Source organism: Bos indicus x Bos taurus, chromosome 6 (assembly GCF_003369695.1).
Source record: "Bos indicus x Bos taurus breed Angus x Brahman F1 hybrid chromosome 6, Bos_hybrid_MaternalHap_v2.0, whole genome shotgun sequence".
Classification (NCBI taxonomy): domain Eukaryota; kingdom Metazoa; phylum Chordata; class Mammalia; order Artiodactyla; family Bovidae; genus Bos; species Bos indicus x Bos taurus.
In genome coordinates, this window is record NC_040081.1 from 83595711 (window position 1) to 83610376 (window position 14666).

A 14666-nucleotide genomic window follows, 5' to 3' on the forward strand; every position below is an offset into this window, starting at 1 on the left:
CTGGCATTATGACCTACCTAATGATAGTGTTCACACAATTGTGTCTGTCTCTGGAAGATGAAACAGATGGTAGTAAAACACACAGTTACTGAGGAGATGGCCTCTTTATTCCATTACACACAACTCGATTTCTCTTTATCCAAGTTCTTGTCCTCTTATAAATGGAAATGAATGTTTATTTAGCCAGAAAGCCTCTTTCTAAATGTATTTTATTTTTTTAAATACTACTATGATTTACAGCAGTTGTTCCCATCCTGTAAGCCATGAATTATATAGGGTAGGGGTAAGTTGGCAATAGAGATGATTTTGGGGAAAAAAATATATATATATATGTATATACACCAGGCATTTTTTATATACTTAAAAACAATTCTTATACATATGTCATTTTCAAACATATATAGACATAATTAAGCAGGTTAACTAAAAGCATTACTAAGTTTATATTGTTTATGCCTTTTTTAATTCAAGAAGTATTTATTCTCTTGAGGGAATGTAGGAAAAAATTTCCCCTATAAAAAGTCCTCATTCTTAAAAAGGTTAGGAAAGAGGGAGTTAAAGGCAGTAACGAGAATAGAACAGAAAACTTGGCACAAAAAGCTATTTTTAAGAAAAACAACCTGGAAGTAAAGCATTAGTAACTGAGCTGTGTCCTACTCTTTGTGACCCCATGGATTGTAGCCCTCCAGGCTCTTCTGTCCATGAGATTCTCCAGGCAAGAATACTGGAGTGGCTTGCCATGCCCTCCTCCAGGGGATCTTCCTAACCCAGGGATTGAACTTGTGTCTCCTGCTTTGCACGCAGATTCTTCACCATCTGAGCCACAGGGAAAGCCCCCAGGATGACTCCATAGTTTTTTCTATAGTATGCAAAATATAGGAAAATACTGTTCTGACAGTTTAAATTTTATTCCTCAATAATAGGGAAAATTCTACTTTTTAGTAAGAATTTTATGAGAAGAAAACTTAGTATAGAGAAAAAATTACAGGCCTTGGGATAAGAAACCTTAGAATCCCATGTTATAGACTTATGTTTATTTGTTAACTCACTGACTTTCTCTTCAGAAAGTTCTATATTCAGCAAAGGTAGGGGCTATGACTACTTGATTCAATAATACATTGAATTGAGAACATAAATCTTTACCCAGAAACCACCACATCAAATCTTTGGATGCAGAATGCCCTAAGCCAAAGTTTGCTAAAGAACAATCTCATTAAATGTTATTAACCACGAGAAATTCTCTTTGTCTAGTAATCTTACAGGACTGCTTTCCTTCTCTCATTCTCAAAATTCCTAATTTTCCCAACAATAATAATTCTGTATGGTCAGAAAATCAGGCATATTGAGTACTCACCATAAGTGACAAAACAAACAATGAGTCCGATGACTAGTATGGCGATGACCATCGTTAAGATACACAGGGTAATTTTTCCACACCTTGTGATTTTCATTTTTGTGTTTGAATCCATTCTTTCGAGCAGTAAGGATAGGGAAGCAAGTGTTAATATGAGCAAAATATAGGATACTCTCAGAAATAAACATGGACTTTGATGTAAAATGTAAAAGTGCACTGTTTTACATTAATTATGGACTCAGTGGACTGCTGAGCTTGTGTGTGCGTGTGTGTGTGTGTGTGTGTTTGTGTGTGTGTGAAGTCCCTCAGTCGTGTCCAACTCTTTGCGACCCCATGGACTGTAGCCAGCCAGGCTCCTCTGTCCATGGGATTCTCCAGGCAAGAATACTGGAGTGGGTTGCCATTTCCTTCTCCAGGGGATCTTCCGAACCCAAGGATCGAACCCAGGTTTCCTGCATTGCAGGCAGACGCTTTATCCTCTGAGCCACCAGGGAAGCTGAGCTTGGGGAACAATATGTAAAACTAGTGAATTAATATTGACCTGCTTATTTTTCAGCACATATCAATAATGTATTACTAAAATTAAACTTACTTCATTCAGCTAATATTTATAGATAGCCTACTAAGCATAGTTGTAGGAATAAAAATCTCTTTCCTTATGAAGATTACATTTTACTAAGGGGATATAGACAATAAATGAGTATATTTAATAAATAAAATGCGGTAAAAAGGTAATAAGTACTATAGGAAAAGTAGAGCTACGTCAGGAATGTGAATGAGGCAGAAAGTGGTAAGAGTAATTCTTATTAGTACCAGGGTCCAGGTCATATAGAGACTGTGGGTCATTGTAATAAATTTTTTTTCCCTCTGAGTTAAGTGTGAACTTTGGAAGTCTTTGAATGGAAGACTATGGGGCCTAATTTCTTAATGAGATCCCTCTGACTGCTTTGTGGAAAGTAAATTATACATGGCAAGTGTGGAAGCAGAGTGACAAGATAAGAAATGATAATAATTGGGGCACAATATGATGTTGACTTGGACCAGAGTGCTGGAGGTGGAGAAAGTGAAAAGGATTTGAGCTGGATATATTCTGAATACAGAGTTGATAGAAGTTCCCGATGAACTGGTGGAGTGGATGGAAAAGACATGTGAAAGACTGTTTCCAGTTCTTTAGCTTGAGGGCTTGAGGGGAGGAGTTGTCTACATCTGAGACGGGAAGGCTATTGCTATAGCAGGTTTTTGAGGAGATGATTATTATTTCCGTTTTATGTTTTAGATGTTCACTAGTCATCCAAGTGAAGATGCAGGTGAAGATGAAGGTGAAGATGAAGATTTGTATATCCCTATACAAATCTGGAGATTTGAATAGAAGTCTGGGCTGGTGATATACATTTGGCACTCCTCAACGTAGAGATTAGGCTCTGGGGCCAGATGGCATTACCAAAGGAGCTAGTGTAACTAGAGAAAAAGGTCAAGAGATGATCACTGGGACACTCCTATTTTAAGAGAGCAGGGAGAAGAGGAAGACCAAGCAAAGGAGACTGAGAGGAAGCCACCAATGCCAGTAGGAGGAAAACCAAGAAAATTGATGTCCTGGGAGGCAATAGAAGTTTATCAAGGATTATGTAGGGGATCAACTGTGTCAGATGATTGCCAATGGCTCATAAAATTGATGAGCACTGAAAATTCATCATTGGTTTACCATTATGAGGTTATTGGTGACCTTGATGCAAGAAATTTTAGGAATAGAAGGGGTATGATAGTAGCTAGAGATGATTTGAGAGAGAATGGAAGTAGAGGAACTAGAGACAATAAGCACTGATCACACTTTCAAAGATTTTGCTGAAAAAGGGAGTAAAGAAATGGGAATATATACATGGCGAAGAAAACAGGATCAAGAAAAGTTTTATTTTGTTATGGAAAATTTAAATATATACATAAAAGTATAGAAAATAGTTTAATAAAACTCAATTTATCAATCACATATATTTAAAAATATTTTGTAAGTTTTCATCTATTTTTCTGAAGTATTAGTAGTTACAGAAAGCAATAATTATAGAAAATAATTGCATCATGACATTAACAATGGAAAAGTAATTTAACATTTTTTCTATATAAAAAATAAGGGCATTTAAAAACGATCATAATTTCTAATAAAATTAGTAATAATTTTTTAAAATACTGTAATATCAAGGTCATATTCCTCAAGATATATTTTACATTTTTTTGTTGTTGAACAAAAATCAGATGAAAACCCTCACATTGCATTTGTTTATTATTTTGCTTACGTCTCTTTTAACCTAGAATAACTTTCATATCCTGCTTTCCTTTTTAAATTTTTTGTGACATTGACTTATTGAAGGTACTGGGTCAGTTGTGTTGTAGAATGTTCTACCTAAGAAAATAAAACACTTCATATTTATATTGATAATATAATATACATTTGAATTTATATTATATATTTCATATTTTATATATACCCACATGTAAAATATTCCAGGTATGCTTGTATGTGTGAAAGACATTGCTGATATATGTCATTGAAATATATACATTAAAATGACTACTAAATTTTCATTAGTTTAAAAGCATTCATATTAATTTGATTTTTAATTTGTAAATAGAGTCAAGTATCTATCAGAAATTTATTTTTTAGTTAGTTAACAGTCATTCTCTGAAAGGTAATATTCCTTGGAGAAATATTTACTAGATCCATGGTATAGACAAATGTCCAAATTTTACATCTTTTAGATATTTCCTTTTACTTAAAAAGAAAACTCACTTTGACTATTTAAATAGTGTTTGTCAAAATCATGTTTGCTTCCTGCACATAAAATTAATATCTCAATATTTCTAAAGAAATGTGATAATCATGAACTCTTTTGGTCCATAATAAAATAAAAAACCATAAGGATACCTGACTATGTAAAAGTTTAGAGGAAAACACTTTTCAGTTGGACCAATTCACTTACTGAGTTTAGAAGAGTATATGACACAGTTTTTGGAAAAGGAAAAGACTAAAGGACTTGGTAAAACCTTGGTAATTTAAATTCTGTAGATGAGTATGTTATCATAAAGTATCCTCTTCCATACCGAAAGGTATATGTCTGTATGTTTTCCTTAATACAGGTTACCATGGAATAAGCCTCAATGAAAATGTGATAAATGGAGTGTGAAATTTGATGTGACAAATACTTGGAATATATTTTCTATTTATCTCAGCTGTGTTCTTAAAACTATATTGAACTATATAAAGACACTGCTTTTGTGAATCAAAAAATTTGAATATTGCCAATTTTATAATAATTCAACCTATTACATGTACATTTCATTAATTTTTACATGTACAACTTATTACATGTACATTTCATTAATTTTTTTCTCTTTCTTTTCTATAAGGTGACAAAAAATTGATGCTTGTAAACAAGAACTTGTTTACTAGGAAGATGGTTTGACTTCAAACTTCTCTTCAATGTAAAGTTCCTAGAATGAGAGATGCATGGCCTTTTGAAGTTGGCAGGGAATTTGCAAATCATCTATTGCTGTTTCATTATTAAAAATGTGGAAATTGTAGGACAATATTTTCTTTTAGAACCTTCTGAATCTAGGAAAGACAAGCATTCTAAGTAGGTAGAGATTTCTTCTTTGATTATTAGCAGTATATTTAGTGATAAGGTTAGAATTTGGATTAAGATTCTTTCCTGATCTCCAGAAAGAAAATTAAATTATATAGGACTCTCCAACTTGGAACTCTCACTTATCTTCCAGCCAAAATCTGAGATCACTGTAGTGATCAAGACAACTATCTTGATTCACATATGTAAAATTATGGTTAGTTAATAAAAATTTAAAGGCAAATGAACTTCATTTCTGTTATTATCTGAGTTTTCAAAGATGAAGATGGGTTTTATTGACTTGGAAAGTAGTTATCTTCTGTTTGAGTGCTTTGTTTGTGTGTGTGTGGGTATTCCTAAATTCAAAAGACAAATTAAATCTTGTCACCACTCAGATTCTTTAAAGTATTCTCTAGAAACAATGTGAGACATATTAAATTCCACTTTCTTAAAGTGTTATTATATGAAGTGTCTGTTGCAAAATAGAGTCTGTTGGGTCTTAGGTGGGAGGTGGCATGAGGAATAGAAAAACATTTAGATTTCAACAACATGCCTACTTTTCCCTGAGTTTTATTTATTCACCAAGTGTATCTTGAATCCACATTGTAAAAGACCCTGATGATAGGAAAGATTGAGGGCAGAAGGAGAAGGGGTGACAGAAGATGAGATGGTTGGATGGCATCACTGACTCAATGGACATGAGACTGAGCAAACTCCAGGAGATAGTGAAAGACAGGGATGCCTGGTATGCTGCATTCCATGGGATGGCAAAGAGTTGGACATGACTTAGCAACTCAAAAACAACAACAATTTTTAAGCCACTCAGGTGTAATAATGGTATTGAAGATGATTTATCAATTTCATAAAGTGTGACTTAACTGGTGAGTTTTACTTAAAAATTGTTTCCTTGAAGGGATGAAATCAGGGTGTGTCTGTGCATTATTTCTCATATATTGTTAATGGAGCATAAGGAACTGAGCAAGTTAACATGAACATAAAATATATTACTTGGAGCCAAGACCAAACATTTTTAGTAGACTTTTTGTTAATTAAATCATAGGGATTAACAGTCACAATTTAATGAAAAAGATTTTGGGAGTTCTCTTACAGTTACATTAAATATTAATGTGAATGCATAAAGCAAACAGTTATTAATTAAGTTATATTCCGACCTCTATTAAACTGTTCACCTAGAATCTAGATGTTGTCAAGATGTGAACACCAGAAAACTTGTTTAAAAATCTGGATCAGGCCTAATGGACTTGTTAAGGCATGCATTTTGGAGTAACAGAAATGACTATAATATGTGTGAGAACATTTATCTTTGTGTGCTAATCAAAACTTATCTGTCCATCTGTGTGTGCCATGGAACCAGTCAGCACATTTTTTTGACTTTTGGGCCAATTGCTATCTAAGCATATGGTGTTGCTAATCAAAAAAAAAAAATCTCCTTCTGTTCTTGTTTCTATCTAAAATATTAAATCATACCAGTAAAAATGTATAGCAATGAAGCACTTTATATTTCAGTGATCAAAAATTAAGACTTAAACTTTTATCTATCACTTCCTATAGGTAAAATAGCATATTATAAATATAACATTAATGTCTCTGTATCAACACACACCATTAAATATATATATATATAACTATCTTGTGATCTTTCAGTTTTCAAAGTGAAGTTATCTTAAAAAGTAAAATGTCCCAATTTTGCTTCAGCAATTTATACATACACTTGTCATGCATGTTTTAACTGTGATGAAAAAATTTCTCACACAGAAAAAAAACCAGACTCTGATGATTAGAATTTATCAATCTTAATCATTCTTGTTTTTCTTTGATTTGGAATATACTTTGTTCCTATTTCCATAAAAAGTTCATTTTTGAGAGTTTAAAATATGAATGAAGCTACTTTAATGAATTTGGTCCCTTCAGAAAGTTTCCCTGAGAAGTGAGGGCAAGCCCCCCTGTTGCCCAGCCCCCAAGCCCACCTGTTCTGCAGTGGTGTCCATGCCTGCTCTCTCTGTGGAGGCTGTCCTTTTGCCATCTTCTCCCTGAGTGCTGTGCAGCTCAGTCATTCTCCACCTATTTAGCTTATGAGATTCTGGCTACTATGTGTTTTATGATAATGATGTAATGATAATACTTAGTGCTCATACAACTTTGCATCTTCAAAGCACTTTCTGAGCATTTCCTAATTGTACATTAGTAAAACTATTTCATAAATCATAAATACTCAACACAAGTAGAGGCAAAATTTAAAACTCTCAGTCACTGTGATTGAGGAAGCAATAAGGTCACCTGGTTTGAGAAGGATAGTCTTTACCCAGTTCTGTATTGGTGAATCTGAAGACAGCAGCTGCCCTTATTCCCTTCAGTGGTCCCCAACCTTTCTGGCACCAGGGGACTGGTTTTGTGGAAGACAATTTTTCAACAGCTGGGAGGGGGTGATGATTTTGGGATGATTCAAGGGCATTATATTTACTGTGCACTTTTTTTCTATTATTATTACATTAGCCCCACCTCATATCATCAGGTGTAGATCCCGGAGGTTGGGGAAACCTGTACCTAGATTGCATCAATTTCTTTATTGCTTTTGGGTGGAAGACCAATGGCTCTCCAAGTTCTAACCCTCCACTAGAATCTTAATGTTCTACAACTCATAACTCTTGTCTCCTTAGACTCATATCACCCTCTCATGATTTCCTCCCTGACATTTTTACTGCTAACCTAACATTAGTATTCATTAAAGAGTTTTCCATTCCCTGAAGTCCAAAAGGTGTTGATTTTTTTTTATTAAAAGTATATATGGCTCCAGTTTCATCCACCTCATTAGAACTGATTCAAATGTATTCTTTTTAATGGCTAAGTAATACTCCATTGTGTATATGTACCACAACTGGAGTCTATTATACAGAGTGAAGTAAGCCAGAAAGAAAAACACCAATACAGTATACTAATGCATATATATGGAATTTAGAAAGATGCTAACAATAACCCTGTGTACGAGACAGCAAAAGAGACACTGATGTATAGAACAGTCTTATGGACTCTGTTGCAGAGGGAGAGGGTGGGATGATTTGGGAGAATGGCATGGAAACATGTATAATATCATGTAAGAAACGAGTTGCCAGTCCAGGTTTGATGCACGATACTGGATGCTTGGGGCTAGTGTACTGGGACGACCCAGAGGGATGGTATGGGGAGGGAGGAGGGAGGAGGGTTCAGGATGGGGAACACATGTATACCTGTGGTGGATTCATTTTCATATTTGGCAAAACTAATACAATTTGTAAAGTTTAAAATAAAATAAAATTAAAAAATAAAAGTATATATGGAATAACCAGTAAGTTTTCTGATTTTTAGATATCATTCTGGTTCTTAGCAGCCAATTTAGATAATGTTGTGGAGACTAGATAGGAAACATTCTGATGTTTAGCCACTTGGAAGAAAAAGAATTTGCCAGAGGCCAGGGACCAGCAGGAAGGGAGAATCCAGTTGCTCTGGGAGCAAAGGCTTCCTTGGACAACAGTCTTTGTTAAAGAAACTCAAACTTATAGGATCAAGTGGAAATATTGTTCCACATAGACCCTGCCACTGTCCATGGGGTTGCAAAATAGTCAGACATGACTTGGCAACTAAACAAGAATGGAGATTTGTGAGCTCTTGCTCTAGTCTGTATATTCTCCCTGACAGGCTGGCAGCAGGGTAGATTTACAGAATTCTCCTCATCTGGAGGAGATCTTGCTGGGTGCGCACAGTTCTTGCAAGGTGGGTGCTATTCTGACAGGGCTCACACTCTAGATTAGGAGTGCTAGGCACAGCCTTTCTTCACCCGGCCCCTTCCCATCATCTTGGATTCCAGCGTTGTGCGCAGATTCTGCACACGTGCCAAGTGGTCGGCTTGGTGGTTCTGTGCTGGGAATGCTAATCCAGCGTGTTAGGTGTAAGGCCTCTGTGTGGGGCCTCTATGAGCAAATGAAACTAGACTAAGCACAAAGGAAGGTCGACCTTACCGCCTAGATTCCATCTTATTTTTCCTGTGGGCGTTGCCGGAAGTACCAGAGGTAAGCGTTACCCTAAATTTAAAGGCGTTTCATTTTGCAACTAATGTTTCCTGAGTCAGGTTTGGGAAAAAGAATGAAGTCACCGTCAATTTTAATAACAATGCCATGGCAATCCACTCGAGTATTCTTGCCTGGAGAATCCCATGGACAGAGGAGCCTGGCAGGCTACAGTCCATGGGGTCACAGAGAGTCAGACATAATTGTGCGACTAACGATGACTACTACTGCTTGCTGAGTCTTCTATAGAGAAAAGTTTTAGAGAAAGGATTATAAAAAGCTTCAGCGTTTCAGAGGAAAAAAATATTTTCTTTTCTGATAAATGCTATAAACCAAATGGAGATTTCCTTTTTAAACCAGAATAATATAATTATACAGACTTTAACATCTGTGGGATAATTTTAAAGGTTTTTTTTTTTCCTTTTAATTAGTCTAAGTGGGTGATAAACACATATCTTATGAGCCAATGTTGATGAGTTCATGAAATTGCTCTTACTGTCAAAAGTAGAGAGAAAGTGGTACATTTACGGTTGAAAAGAAACAGGGTTGCATCCTAAGCCTGTTCAGGACAAAAAAATGTTAGTGAAATTACCTTATAAGGATGGATAAATCATCATGAAAGGATCAAAATGCAGTTTTTTTTTTTTTTTTCAGGTGGCCCATAATAAGTATGAGAGGTACTGAGTTAGGACAGCATTAGAACTGAAAGGCACACATTGTAGAAAAAAGTACGGTAGTTTAAAAGTTATAGTAAAACACTTCTGGCCAACTCACTTGAAACGCAGTTTACCAATACCTTTTGTCCCTGGTGGCTCAGAGGGTAAACTGTCTGCCTGCAATGCAGGAGATGGGGGTTCAATCCCTGGGTAGGGAAGATCCCCTGGAGAAGGAAATGGCAGTCCACTCCGGTACTGTTGCCTGGAAAATCCCATGGACGGAGAAGCCCGGTAGGCTACAGTCCACAGGGTCGCAAAAAGTCAGACCTGACTGAGCGACTTCACTCTGTACTTTCAGATTCCCTGTTTTATTGCACTGACACTTATGGAAGCTTTAGTTTTCTTTTCTTGCATGGAGGGAGTTTTGTTGGAGGCAGTGGCTAAATGGAGTTCAGGGTATGTGTCAAGTCCCTGGCACTGTCTATACTTAAAGGAGTCAAGGCCAAAAACAGAACATTTTTTATTATAATGAGAAGTTTGTTTAGATTTTAAGGCAGAGGCAATTAGTAAAGCAGAATGAAGTGTTCAAGAAGCCTTCTCAGTTCAGTTCGATCAATCAGTCGTGTCCAACTCTTTGCGACCCCCATGAATTGCAGCACGCCAGGCCTCCCTGTGCATCATTAACTCCTGGAGTTTACCGAAACTCATGTCTATCGAGTCAGTGATGCCATCCAGCCATCTCATCCTCTGTCGTCCCCTTCTCCTCCTGCCCCCAGTCCCTCTCAGCATCAGGGTCTTTTCCAATGAGTCAACTCTTCACATGAGGTGGCCAAAGTATTGGAGTTTCAGCTTTAGCATCAGTCCTTCCAAAGAACACCCAGGACTAATCTCTTTTAGAATGGACTGGTTGGATCTTCTTGCAGTCCAAGGGACTCTCAAGAGTCTTCTCCAACACCACAGTTCAAAAGCATCAATTCTTAGGCGCTCAGCTTTCTTCACAGTCCAACTCTCACATCCATACATGACCACTGGAAAACCCATAGCCTTGACTAGACGGACCTTTGCTGGCAAAGTAATGTCTCTGCTTTTCAATTTGCTATCTAGGTTGGTCATATCTTTTCTTCCAAGGAGTAAGTGTCTTTTAATTTCATGGCTGCAGTCACCATCTGCAGTGATTTTGGAGCCCCCCAAAATAAAGTCTGACACTGTTTCCACTGTTTCCCCATCTATTTCCCATGAAGTGATGGGACCAGATACTGTGATCTTCGTTTTCTGAAGGTTGAGCTTTAAGCCAACTTTTTCACTCTCCTCTTTCACTTTCATCAAGAAGCTTTTAGTTCTTTTTCACTTTTTGCCATAAGGGTGGTGTCATCTGCATGTCTGAGGTTATTGATATTTCTCCCGGCAATCTTAATTCCAGCTTGTGCTTCTTCCAGCTCAGCGTTTCTCATGATGTACTCTGCATATAAGTTAAATAAGCAGGGTGACAATATACAGCCTTGATGTACTCCTTTTCCTCTTTGGAACCAGTCTGTTGTTCCATGTCTTGTTCTAACTGTTGCTTCCTGACCTGCATATATGTTTCTCGAGAGGCAGGTCAGGTGGTCTGGGATACCCATCTCTTTCAGAATTTTCCACAGTTTATTGTGATCCACACAGTCAAAGGCTTTGGCATAGTCAATAAAGCAGAAATAGATGTTTTTCTGGAACTCTCTTGCTTTTTCCCATGATCCAACGGATGTTGGCAATTTGATCTCTCGTTCCTCTGCTTTTTCTAAAACCAGCTTGAACATCTGGAAGTTCACGGTTCACGTATTGCTGAAGCCTGGCTTGGAGAATTTTAAGCATTACTTTACTAGTGTGTGAGATGAGTGCAATTGTGTGGTAGTTTGAGCATTCTTTGGCATTGCCTTTCTTTGGGACTGGAATGAAAACTTTTCCAGTCCTGTGGCCACTGCTGAATTTTCCATATTTGCTGGCATATTAAGGTTCAGCCATGTTATTAGGTGTGACTCTAGTCTGTTCATTTTTATTGCTGCACTGTATTCCATTGTGTGAAAAATAAGATTTATTTGTCCATTTTACTGTTGAAGGACATTTGGTTGTTTCCACTGTTTGGCTGTGAGGAATAATACTGCTTTGAATATTCCTGCACGTGTGCAACCATTTCTAGAGTGTTCACTTTGGAATAAAATTGCTGTATTGTAGGATATGCATATGATATTCTTTGTTTGATAATGTCATTTTTTTTTTCACGTTAAAGAAATTTACACTCTCCCATCCTTACCAATGAGCCCCTGGTAGCTCAGTTGTAAGGAATCCACTCGCAATGCAGGAGAGGTGGGTTTGATCCCTTTCTTGGAAAGATCCCCTGGAGAAGGAAAGGACAACCTACTCCAGTATTCTTGCCTGGGAAATCTCATGGACAGAGGAGCCTGGTGGACTACAGTCCATGGAGCCACAAATGAGTCAGAATATGGCTTAGTGGCTAAACAACAACATCCTTACCAATTCTTGATATCGTCAGACTGTCCAGTTTTATCCATTGGTACATGTGTGGCTGTGATAAATTACAGTGGCTTTATTTTACATTTCTTTATTTCTAATAAGGTTAAACCCTCATCTTGCATTATCATCCACTTAAACTTCTTTTTTTTATGATATGCCTTTTCAATCTTTTTCCATTTTTCTTTTGAGTTATCTTTTTCCTTTTGATCTGTAGTCATTCCCCATGCATTCTAGATATATGGTATCTGTTATGTATATGGCAAATATCTTCTCACTCTGTCATTTTGACTTTTTTACTCCTTAATAGTGTATTTTGGATAGAGAGTTCTTAATTTTAAGAAAATCAAATTTAACTTCTTTCATTTAAATCCCTTTCTGTTGTGATGCTAAAATCATTCCATCTTCTTTAGCTTCTTTAGATCAAAATATTTCTTGATCCTCAAGGTATTTCCTTCCATTTTCCAAAAGCTATATTTCCCACTCCCTCTTCTAGTCATCCAGCATGGTTTTTGTCCCCCACTTCCCTGAAACTGTAAATGTCATCAAATAGATATTTCAGGTCTCAATCTCTCCCCAGAGCTACAGATATGTATTTACATTTACAGTTGTTTACCTGACCTTATTATTTGTATATTTAAAATGTAACAGATTCAGAAAGAAATTGTCAATTCTCCAACCCTGAGCAAAACTTACTCCTCTCAAATTTCATCTCAGTGATTCAGACTCCTAATTTGAGTCAACCTTGATTTTTTCCTTTTCCTCAGCCTCTAAATCTAGTCTATCAGAAACTCTTGTTTCTCCCCACATGTATTTTCTGAATGGCATTATTTTTCACCATCTTCCCTGTTAGCGCTTTAATCCAATCAGTCCCATCTTTTCCTTCGATTACTGCATTAGTCTTCTGACTGTCTCCCTTCTTCTCTTGTCCTCTTTACCTTTCTCTACAGAGTAGCCAGTGTAACCAAACGAGGTTCATTTGCCTGATGCATAGCAAGCCAAATGCTGAGACCACCGAGTGTTGCAACAGAGAAAGTGTTTATTTGTTGTTGAACCCAAGTTCCTGTGCTTGATGCACAATGGAACCAAACAAACTGAAACATTGGAATTTGGGGCAGAGAAAGGCTAATTGCAGGGGCCATGCAAGGGGTATGGGAGGCTCATGCTCAAAACACTTAAACTCCCCAATAGTCTTCAGGGAAGAATCTTTAAAGGCAAACTTAAGGGAAGGGCTGCAGGATGCATGAGTTTCTTCTGATTGGTTAGTAGTGAGGTTATAGGGTGGTGGTCCGGGAATCTTAATCAGCAGCCTTCTGGTTCAAACCAATCTGAGGTCTACATGCTTGTGCTCAGCCTGAAGTTACCATTCTTCATCTGGGTCAGCGCCTTACTTCCTGTCAAAGAACTCAAAGAAAAGTATCAAATTGTTATGTATATAATTTAAAGAGGAACTAATTTTCTTATTTATCATTACACTATGGTTTCTTGGCTGCTTTTCCTTTGTTTTTGCTTTCACTCACATTCCTAATTATTAGCAGTTTAAATGTGCTCTTTGGAACTCAGGGAAAGTCTTTGAACAAGAAACAGAGGGGACAAGGAAGTACTTTTGTTCCCAGGAGGACCCCATAGGGTCTTGCTCAATATCAATCTCCTCTTTTCTTTGAATCTCCTCTTTCCTTAATAGGTATGGGACAAGAAAGGGAAAATAGTTTTGGATAGAGAGGTTAATCATAAATTTGGCAGAGGACCTCAGCTTCAGGGGGTCTTTGTTTCATATTCATGAGATGGCCAAGTGAGAAGATGGGAGAACAAAATATTAAATTGGACTTCCCAAAGGGAAGGACTTGGGATAAGAAAACAGGGTGGTCTGAAGTGCAGGGAGAATGGAGAAAGATGATTGGAAATAAGAAAGAGATAAGGTAATTGTGTTTCTGCACAGATATAACTAAGCTACAGCCTTCATCATAGAACTCATGGTCATAAAATGGTGGTGTTGGCATCTTCTGAGGATGGAGCACCTGGCCCTCTGACATCAAAATGTCACTAAGTGGTCATTCAGGCATTCCAGGTTGGAGGGTCTGCCGTCTCCACCACTCTTAAGCAACTGGAGCTTGAACTGGACACAACTTGGGAAAACATTATATTGTTTGGATTACATGCCACTTGGAGGACATACAAGTTTTGTAGTAGCAATTAAAACGAATTCAATCAGTGAAGGTAGGTTCCAGGTTTAATAGATCCAACTGATGATTAACCTCAGTTTCACCAGTGTAGACTTCAGAAAATAGAAAAATTTTAAAGACTTTTTTTGATGTGGACCATTTTAAAGTCTTTATTGAATTTGTTTTAATGTTGCTTTTGTTTTATATTTTCTGGCCTCAAGGCATATGGGATTTAGCTCCTTGACCAGGGATCAAACCCATGCCCCCCTCATTGAAAGGTGAAGTCGTAACCACTGGACTGCCAGGGAAGTCTA

The 14666-nt window shown here is 37.1% G+C and overlaps 1 protein-coding gene across 1 annotated transcript in view; it reads right to left on the minus strand.

The window, feature by feature from the left end:
* Nucleotides 1–7012, minus strand: part of LOC113894726 (transmembrane protease serine 11C-like) — a 67357-nt gene extending 60345 nt beyond the window's left edge. Inside the window, exons 1-2 of the mRNA XM_027545399.1 lie at nt 6957–7012; nt 1355–1470 (exon numbers count right to left, since the gene is read on the minus strand). Of these exons, the coding sequence (XP_027401200.1) occupies nt 1355–1470; nt 6957–7012 (172 nt within the window). The remainder of the gene's footprint in view (nt 1–1354; nt 1471–6956) is intronic.
* Nucleotides 7013–14666: the final 7654 nt, after the last annotated feature.